At 47.3% G+C, this 10,493-nt stretch overlaps 1 protein-coding gene across 1 annotated transcript in view; it reads left to right on the top strand.

The window, feature by feature from the left end:
- The first annotated feature begins 999 nt into the window (after positions 1 to 999).
- slc23a2 (solute carrier family 23 member 2) overlaps positions 1,000 to 10,493 on the top strand; it is a 26,484-nt gene continuing 16,990 nt past the window's right edge. Inside the window, exons 1-2 of the mRNA XM_076990194.1 lie at positions 1,000 to 1,301; positions 9,485 to 9,714. Coding sequence (XP_076846309.1) covers positions 9,610 to 9,714 — 105 coding nt within the window. The 5' untranslated portion in view covers positions 1,000 to 1,301; positions 9,485 to 9,609. The remainder of the gene's footprint in view (positions 1,302 to 9,484; positions 9,715 to 10,493) is intronic.

The raw sequence follows: 10,493 nt of genomic DNA, 5'->3' as shown, positions 1-10,493 counted from the left end.
GTTATACTTTTGGTTTAGCTACTTGTTTAACGTAATCTGATAATCCGCAGTTATCACTGCCAGATCCAGTCAGCCCGATACGTTTATGGCTGTTGTAGGCCTAATTTACTCCACAAATTACGCAAGGGCCCCACAAAAATGTGACCGAAAAATAGTGGAAGTTAAATCTAACTATTAAATATGTTTGATAAACCATAATGGAAAACTGTGTTTAATAATCTGCAACTCGGAAAAGATAAACGCGCAAACAATTTCGATCAGCCCGGTCAGGGAACAGGGAAACCTTGGAAATAAAGCCGCAGCAGCGTGATCTCACCACCAGGGGGCGCACAGGGACACACATGTTGGGTGGAAGCTGGAAGGCGCCATTTTTCCTCTTATTAAAAAAAACAGCATAATGGAAGAGCTTAGAGTTTAGATAGATGGAGACGTCGTATGGAAGGCCGTTTTAACACAAAATGTCCAATCTTAGTTTCAGATATCTAAAAATATGTTTAAGATATCTTAAATAATGAGTATGTTTAAGATATCTTTAATTAGAATAATGACTAGTCAGAATAAAAAACGAGATATGTGTAATTGACTTTTTGACTAGTAATAATTTAATTGTAGATATCTGAAATGTACGTTTCAGATAGTCAGTAATTAATTGCAGATATCTTGAACTTGAGCCTCCATACAAACCAACGGTGAATATTACGTAATTTATACTAGTCTGAATGTAATTGGAGATATCTCAAACTGACATTTTGCCTAGTTAAAATATAATTAGATATCTTAAATTAAATATACATATATCTGTAATGTAGTTACAGATATCTATAATGTAAGTGGGGTGAAGCCCATTTTATGTTAAAACGGCCTGTCATGTACGTCGAGCTGTCTCAAAGAAGCCGAGTGTCCTCGGCCCTCAAACGATGACGGTTCTGACTGCGTCATTTTATCTGAACGATTTTATTGGTTCTGGCTCTCTTACGTAGTAGGTGACGTCAGAGCATGTACTGAGCATGCGCGGAAATTCCGCTAACCCCGTGTTGCTGTGTATGTGCCTGTTTTCAGGCTATGTAAGACAAAATCTAACAGTACCACCCCCTTCGTTTGCTTCATGTGGAGCGGACTTGTGGAGGAGAATATATTCTGCCGCAGAGCCACTGCTGGGAGCGGTTGGGAACTGTGTTCTCTTCGTGTGACCGGAGTAGGACGGTCGAGAAGGGAGAAGAAATAACCGCCGAGGCAAAACGCCGCACGGGAAATTGACGAAGAGGAAAATAAACTTCTTCGCAGTTTTTCTCCTAGGACAGGTGAGCATTCGTCAAGTAGCTATATCTCCAAAAAATGGCTGTGCGTGTTCATTCTTGCCGGGTTTGTCCTCTACAGAGTTGTGAAGGTACATCTGGATGGCATAAAGGTGGCACCCTCACCTTTCTTAAATGTCGCTGGCGTTTTGGTGGCGGTTCTGCGCAGTGCTGGTGTTTCTGTGGACTCGTGTCCCAGGCCTGGTTATGAGACGATAAGCAGGACGGTGGCGAGTCCTGCAGTGCGCAGGCTGAACCGGTGTTGGCTCGATGTGTGCGCTTTAGTTCAGCACCGTCCACCATGTAAACTACTGGATAGCAGGACATCTTCAGCACCGTCCACCATGTAAACTACTGGATAGCAGGACATCTTCAGCAATGTCCATCATGTAAAGTACTGGATAGCAGGACATCTTTAGCAATGTCCACCATGTAAACTGCTGGATAGCAGGACATCTTCAGCAATGTCCATCATGTAAAGTACTGGATAGCAGGACATCTTTAGCAATGTCCATCATGTAAAGTACTGGATAGCAGGACATCTTCAGCAATGTCCATCATGTAAAGTACTGGATAGCAGGACATCTTCAGCAATGTCCATCATGTAAAGTACTGGATAGCAGGGCATCTTTAGCAATGTCCACCATGTAAAGTACTGGATAGCAGGACATCTTCAGCAATGTCCACCATGTAAAGTACTGGATAGCAGGACATCTTTAGCAATGTATATCATGTAAACTACTGGATAGCAGGGCATCCTCAAACGGGTGCTGACTAATCTCGTGTAATAAAGACACAGGCCCAAGTCACTGATCATATAGCCAGCTGAGCTGAAAACTGGTGTCCAAAAATGTCCAAAAATTGGGTCATATACCCAAAAAGCACTCGGCACAGGCACGAGTAAATGCCTAACAGACCATATAACGATGCCAGAGGCGGCTACTAACTGCTTATAGCTCTCACACCGCATTGTTATACGAGGTAGGTTCACAAATCCACACGGAAAGTGTCTGTAAGTGCAGGGCACGTGCATTTTACCGGTGTGTGTTCAACACCATCGGTCCTAATCCCGCAATTCCGCGCGCGACGTGGATTACGTAGCTAATCCGAACGCTCGAGCGCGTGGCGCCGGTTGGCGGTTCCCTGGCGGTCCCTTTTAAACCGCCGGTGGTGGACGCAGAGACGGCGGCGGTGGCTAGCCAGCTACGGTCGGTTAGCTCACAGGGCTCCGCGGCCTGTCGTCGTGAGCGATATAACGCCACTGTGTGGCCGTGTATGAATGTATGTGGCCATGTATGAATGTGTGTGTTTATTATTTTCTTTTCCAGTTCAAACACCTCACGTCAAATGTGTGTAACGCTCGCAGAAAGTGTCACGTCGTTTCTGCTGTGAGGAGGTTTCACCTTGTCCACACCAACCGTGTGTGTCGTCACCTTAAGTAACAACGAGCCAGAGAAACTGACATTTCTCAGCACTGGGAAGCTTCTAATCACTTAAAACCCCCTTAAACCCCTATTGATGGTACATTTGACTGAACTGACACAGTTAAAAACTGAAGAATTGGGACTCCCATTCTGGTAATCTACACAGATCATCTGGTGTTGAAGCTCCTCTGTCATAAATCACTGACCGCCTGATGTGTGACCATCACCCCCCACTCAACCCTTCTGTAGTATGTGTCTGGTCTTTCATAATTGAGGTAAAAGAGTGCTTTTTGCACCACTTTTGTTTAACCTTATACTCATTCGTTCGTCACATTCTTAGAACTCTGTTTGCATTTTACTTTACAGTTCAGATTAATTTACACATATAAGAAAACAATGTCGGGTGTGTTGTGTTGATGGTGGGGTTGGATTTCAAACACGACATTCTTGTGTCCTTGTGTCGTGTCTTCAGTCAGAGTTCTCTGTGCAGGGGGCGTTCCAACATGGACTGGTGTGCGTGGTAAATGGTTTCCCAGTGAGTAACTGGTAACTTGGATCATACGTGATCCAACTGTACATGCACATCGCAACTTGTATCATGCGATGTACATGTACAGTTTCAGTATTTAGCAGGCACTCTTATGCAGAGAAACTTACAAAAATGCTTTATCATCTACTGATAGAATGTGTCCTAGCCAGTACAGTCAGTTTGAGTCAATACTCGTGTGGAAGTCCGTAACTCTAAGAAAATGATGAATCTGTGTTGCTGAGCGGATTAAATGACTGCTTTAGAAATTTATTAGGTTTGAAAGCCTTGCTTTGCTGTGGGGCTAAACCCTTAGATTTGTTTAGTCTGGTAACAGGCACATTACAGGCTGGAATACAGACAGGACTTCCAGCTAACACTGGGCAGTCCGTTCCACTGGGACCTTTCAGTTGCGTAATGATGTATTTTGTTAATCCGAATTCCTTCTGGAGATCAAGTGGAGAGCACTGATCAGAGCAACACTTCCTTGGATTCACATTTCTTCCTGGTGAAGAACACACACCTCATGCTCTTGCTTTCTGGTTGATTTCATGTAATTTCCTGCTACAATAACCTAAATTACAGATTCCAGTAGCAGTAACGCATACAAAAGTAATACAGAAGGTCTTTGGAGTCCTGATGTACAAACTGAAAGCACATGTACTAATATTGAGTAATTTTTACAACAGCGTTTATTATTCTTCTTGTATTGATGCGGCCACACACACACACTCTTCGGTCAGAGAGCTAAGATGGGTCTGAACGCAGTGTCTCTGTTATTCTTCACCCTGCCTGTATGTCCTCGTCATGGTGGAGTGCTGTCTGTGTCCAGGCGGCCAGGGTCGTGTCCTGAGCTGGGCTCGTCCTGACCCTCTCCTGGAGGTGCGGGCGCTTCCTGCTGTGGTCACGGCCCGTTGTGTTTGACCGTTTGTGCAGAGCGAGTGGTCCGTTTCCAGGTGCTGGATGCAGCTCTCTGTTACCTTGGCGCTCCTCATAGTTAACTAAATATAATTTTATTAAATTGTTTTTTTCACCAGATTACTTTTAGTAGTGAACGGAACTTGGGTCTCTAGAAGCAGTTATTTTCCCGTTGTCTCCATACACAATCTTTCTCACACACACACACACACACACACACATCCAGTTCTCTTCTCACGTGCTCGGTCACGTCCACGTCCGCTGCTTCCCATCGCGTGACTCGGGTCAAAACTGAAGATGTGTGAACTGTCCAGCTCGCCGATCGGTTGCCGGTTTGCAGCTGGTGTGTGTTCATGTGTTTTAGTGAGTCTCACTACCTTTAACCAGACTCTCAGGAAAAGACACCCAGCAACCAAACCTTTCCCATCTGTTCTGGGCTTTATTTAAAGGGCATAACAGGGCTTTGCATTGACTGATAACATACCAGTGGTTACCGTCTAAAGTGCTTGTAGGTTAACGCATAGGTTAATGTAGGGATTGTAGCCCCGCCCCCAATGGGTGGGTATATTGATTGTATGTTAGTAAGAATTATGGGGTTTATAGTGTGACCTTTCTTGTTTTTGAAGTCACATAACGCTCTTGTTTCTGATCATAAAAATTTCATCCTTTGTTTGGAAAGCAAGGGTAGATACACACACACACACACACACACACACACAAACAACTTGCGTATCTTGGATCCTGTCTGTTCAGGAAGTGTCGTCTTGTGTTTCTTTTAGGTCGAACCGTTTCCTGTCATCTATAATGTATACCCCATCTTTACTCTTCCCATAACACCTACATGCCACCGTATCTGTTGAATGTCATCGGTGTCGCATCGCACAGTGCTCTGCTGGAAATCTGACCCCGACCCCCACCCTGTCTCCTCTTGCTTTCCGTCATATCCATCACCTCGTTCCCAAACACACACACACACACACAGACCGGTCACGCAGGTACTGCCAGACCCCTCTAATGACCCACCTACCCCACTCTGTGGTGTGTGTGCTGTGTCCATTTGAGGTTCTAAACAGTTTCACAGCACGCACCCAAGTTGCAGCTGGCATGTGTAAGCTGGGGGAATTACGGTGAAGTGACGTGTGTCTCAGATTTGCAGTGTGAACACCAGCGAGCGATTCTGAAGGGGTCTAGATTAGAGACGCTGCACTGCAGACCACCGCGTGGACGGTCAAGCTGTTCGCTAGCTGCAGGCCACGTTCAACAGATGACCGAGCCCACACAGAAGAAGCAAAAGCATCACTGATTCAGGTCGGCGGTAGGGTGGTAGACAAGAACGTGACCAGAACAAGCTGGTGTCCGTGTGTTTTTATTGTTTTTGGCGCGTTGTCACCATGTGCTTTTGTAGAAACAGCGACCAAGCCGTTAATCTACGCAAATGACATTTATTCAGTGTTCAGAAGTCCTGAATTGTGGCACTACTGAACCGGTAGCCGTGGAGGTTTTTCCAGTTAGTTAACAAATCTCTAAATCCGTGTGATGCGTCGAGGAAGCGCCGTCACAGTGTGTGGTATGTTTGGCTAGTCATCTCCCTGTGCTTTAAGCATAAAAGCAAAATCGTTTTTTTTCGATCTCTGTTACTTCGCTATACCAGGACACAGGGTGCAATGCATGTCTGTGTGGACATCTGCCCAACGTTTCCCCTGCACCCAGTGGCCTTTCATTCCGGGTTAGATGGTCAAGCCCTTTGGTATTTGTGCCCTGTCTGCTGGGATGTTTTCAATGAAGTTATCGTACATCTCTGTAAAAGTCCTCGACGGCGCGTTGGTGACACGTCAAGTCCTGTGGACGGTGCCATGCGGGTGAGGAAGGAGTAGAACACGCACGCTCCTGGAAGCGTGAAACTCCATCTCCAGGCTGCCGGAGGTGGAGCAAAGGTGAAGCAGCCAGAAACGACCCGGCGGCGGGAACGAGGACTCTGCTAACGTGGTAATTAGCTTGATCCTGGATGTAGGGTGTGTACACACCGCCACTTTTGTGGTCATGGGAGTTTGTCTGGTTCTGTAGCCTGTGTGGTTTTGTAAATGCCCCATGCCAACACAAACGTGGTTGTTGGTCTGATTTTTTTGTTTGATGAGAAATGAGCGTCGATTGCGCCATGGTTCTTGTGCAACCTTCTTTCGTGCCTCTGTTTTAATCTGTGCCAAGACTTCAAACATCTTAACAGAGGTGGAAAAAATTGTGGTGTTCTACCAAAATGTTTGTTAGGGAGGCATTGTAGTTGGTGCTTGGAAACCTTTAGCTATCCAGCTGATGTTCTGAAGACTGATACAGTCTTGTCTTTTGTACTGGAACAGTCTGCCGTGTCTACACAGTAGAAGTCTGAAGCCTAGAAGTGCTCAACCTCTCACTCTTGTGATGTGTTCGTATTGTGTTGAAGATGATGATGTATCTTGTCAGGACTGGTGTGAGTGAGAGGAAGGTGTCTGGATTATCTGGGCGTGAAACCTGTAGCTCCGTAATTATGTCGGTGGGTGGTGTGTTTTATGCAGGATCTCTCTTTCTCTCATTCCGTCATCCCGTCTTCCTGATTTCTACATTTTCTCCCCATCTCTAGAAATATTCTGTGTTTAAAACTGTCACTTTGTGGATGTAAAGAATGATGCTGCTTTAGGTTGTTCAGTCTGGTCAGTCCAGCACACTGTCCTCTCCTCCACCCTCCTCTCCATCTCCTCTACCCTCCTTTCTCTCATCCACCCTCCATCTCCTCCACCCTCTCCAGTGTCCCCTGCTCCATCCACCCTGTTTGCTGACTGTCCCCCTGATCAGCTGCCTGTCTGTGTGTGTTTGTATTGTTGTAAGTATGTAGTGGTCTGTGTTTGTAATGCTCAATCACTGTGAGTTGGTTGGGGTTTTACTCTGTTCTGTCTTCAACACGTGAGCTCAGAATTATTTGTATATGGAAAATTTTCGTGTCACAGGAATGTTTTTGCCATTTCCTGAAATTATAGTTACCAGAAATGTTTGTTTTCTAGCAACTTGATTGTTGCTTCCTGGTTTTGAAATTCAGATGTGCAAATATGATCTCCTTGATACTTGCTGAATCAGAAGATAATAAGCAGGTGTGTGTGTGTGTGTGTGTGTGTGTGTGTGTGTGTGTGTGTGTGTGTGTGTGTGTGTGTGTGTGTGTGTGTGTGTGTGTGTGTGTAAAAGAATCACGAGTGTGAGCGACCACATCAGCACACATGCACGGACATGTGTGTATGAGTGATCTTGCGTTGGGGGGGAGCATGAGCGTTACCAGGCCGACCAAGAGGTAGTGCCTAAAGTATGTTCACAGGTGTATGGGGCTGGGTGGAGATGAAGCTCCACCCAACATGTGGGTGGGGGCTCGACGCCATCGAGTCCCACGGCCCCACCCTCCCACCCCCGTGCGGGCTGCACAACAGCGGTGCCAATAGTGCTACGTTCACATGCACTTCTCTACAAACTCAAGGACCCATCACAGATAAAGTGGGAGGAGTCACTCTGTTCACTAGACACCACATCAGCTGTCTCTGGCTCCTTCTCCCTGACGCAGGCCAGTGTTATCCAACCTACTCCAAGCCTCCATTTTACTTCTGACATGCTTAGAGGCTCGAATAAAACGAAAAAAGAAATGTAGTCTGACGTGCGCACACGCGTGATTTAGGCTAAATGACATGGGCAGATTCTCACACACACACACACACACAACACCTTCATCAGAATAATGACTAGTGAATGATTATTCATGGATGAGTATTCCCGCTCTTCCTCACCTGTAATACCCACACTCTTCCTCTTCCTTCTCATTCTCTTGCCCAGTTTTTTAGCCCTCACCATACAGCTTCCTGCTGCTCTGATTGGTAGCGGTTTTAGCCCCTCCCACTCGGATGTTTCCAGCGAGTGTTGAATTAGTAGCACACCTCTCTCCTGTTTTGCAACATGTAATTTTGAATGTGCGTCAGGTCTAGATAAAATGGTAAACACAACTTTTTTGTCTCATAGCAAAGACAAAGATGCTTTGTGAGAAAAGCATCTAGCAGCCAGCGTTAGAAACCTGTTGCGTAGCTATAATGAGTTCTGTTCTTAATGGGGCTAGATCAGATGATTTTATCCTATATTCTACCAAACACTCATCTAGGGCAGGACCAGAGAGCTTCCTGTGGTAGGTGTGTGGTGGGTTTTTTTTGTACCCAAGTTGTGTCCTTTAATAGAAGCACAACAGTGAACATGTCGGTACCGCCTGACTCTGGGCCCAAGGATATGTGGTGTCACTTTCATGGACAGGAACCGTCTGAAGGCTACTGTTAAGGACATCATAACAAAGTGTGTGCGTGCGTAAGTGTCTATCTGTGCACGTGTGCGTGAGTGTGTATCTGTGCACGCATCCGAGCCTGTGTGAGCGCGCTCGTGTGTGTGTGTGTGTGTGTGTGTGTCTGTGCACGTGTGTGTGCGTGTGCCAGCTCGTGTGTGCTGAGTCTGCATTCCTGGGGCTCGGCCCTGGTTTCGGCTCGGGTGATGGTGCCAGGTGGAATCTGGGTCAGACCCTGGAGGGCCAGGGCACCCTGGAGGGCCAGGGCACCCTGGAGCGCGTGAGAGGTGTGTGGGGGCGGTGAGTCATGGCCTGTGGACGCTGGCCAGAGGCTTCTGCTTGGTCTTTCTGTTGCCCCTGGTGACCGGCAACAGGTGGAGGGGTGATGTGGCAGAGAACGCACAGGTCACGAGGTCACAGGCCAAAGGTCAGTGGGGTTGTGGGAGGTGGCTCAGAGAGTAAAGATGGTTGGAGCGGGTGGAGCTGGAGTCTCCTGGTGCTCAGGACGCAGAAGGTCTCTCTCTCTCTCTCTCTCTCTCTCTCTCTCCCCTATCTTGTCATCCTCTCCCTAATCTCCTCCTCCATCACCTCTCACAGCAGAGCTTCAATGTCACAGCTGCCCTGGAGGTGACCGATCACTTCAGATCTCTTAACTAATCTCCCCTAACGTGATCCTGAGCGCAGGGCTAATGAAACCAGCACGTCCCCGAGCACAAGAGATGTGAAGGGATTTCATTAGGACTTTTGTAGAGCGCTCTCTGATTTCATTACAATTGCTCCCACAGCTGAATGCTTTGCTGTTCAGCTTTTCACAGTGTTCTTTGTTAAAGGCCAGAGTCTCTGCTCAGGAGGACGCACCTCCTCCTGTTTTACCCCAGAGAAAAAGAAAAAGCAAAGTGGGCTCACTTGTAACGTGGATCTGTTTTCTCAAAAATATGTAAATCTCAGAGGCTGGTCGTCCAATGATTCACTGTTTTTTTCCCCGCAGATGAGCTGGCCGGCCAACCGGTGGACCATGTGAGGGTGCTGGGCGGAGCAGGCGTGTTCCTTTGCGAGCAAGAGAAGAACGGGTGGAGGAGAGGAGTGGGACAGCAGGAGGACGGAGGAGGAGGAATGGGCGTGGGGAGGAACTCCACCTGCAAACCCATGGACTCCACCGCAGAGCCCGGCAAATATGAAGAGGAGACCAAACACAGCACTAACTTCTACCCTATCCCCGTGAGTGAGTGTGTGTGTGTGTGTGTGTGTGTGTGTGTGTGTGTGTGTGTGTGTGGTTTTGTTTTGCATCATGTTCATCCTTCAGATCTGTGTTTTACATACTCAAATAAGAGCCAGCTGAGGGCGGGTTGAGATGCCGGTGGTCCAGGCGTTGAGCTGCAGTGTGTGGGAAATGAGGTCAACAGCAGAGTAATGGGCACTTTGAGAGGCTTAAACCAATTACCCTTCTGCATAGGGCAACACGATTAAACATGTATCAGAGCCATAACAGGGGTGTGTGAACGCGCGCGTGTGCCCTGTGGCCTCACCGGGTCACACACACACACACACACACACACACACACACACACACACACACACACAGTGTGTGTCTGCCTAGATGCAGTGGCACCCACCCAATCATACTGGGTCACACACACACATCTTGGTAACACCTGCTCTTAATTCCACACTTTTCTGACACTAAATCTGTCCCCTCCTAAGACTAAATCTGTCCCCTCCTAAGACAGCTTGTCTGTCCCTCCTTAGCTCCAGGGGTCTCTCCTTCCTGTCACACAGTCATCCAGGGCTTATGGTCCTGCTCATGGCTTATAAGGCACTTTACACTCAGGGGCCCCGTGTGTCTGTGTCTCTGTACACGTACACGTGCGTGTCGATGGAGCCAGTCACAGCACAGGTGGGCGGGGCTGTAATGGTGGCGCTCGTATCTGATTTGCTGTGTAAAACTGCTATTACAGGGTAGTGACCTGATCATGTGTACAATTACGAAAGATAATATT

The sequence above is a fragment of the Brachyhypopomus gauderio genome, unplaced genomic scaffold (genome assembly GCF_052324685.1).
Source record: "Brachyhypopomus gauderio isolate BG-103 unplaced genomic scaffold, BGAUD_0.2 sc74, whole genome shotgun sequence".
Classification (NCBI taxonomy): domain Eukaryota; kingdom Metazoa; phylum Chordata; class Actinopteri; order Gymnotiformes; family Hypopomidae; genus Brachyhypopomus; species Brachyhypopomus gauderio.
This window is presented reverse-complemented; position numbering and strand designations above follow the sequence as displayed.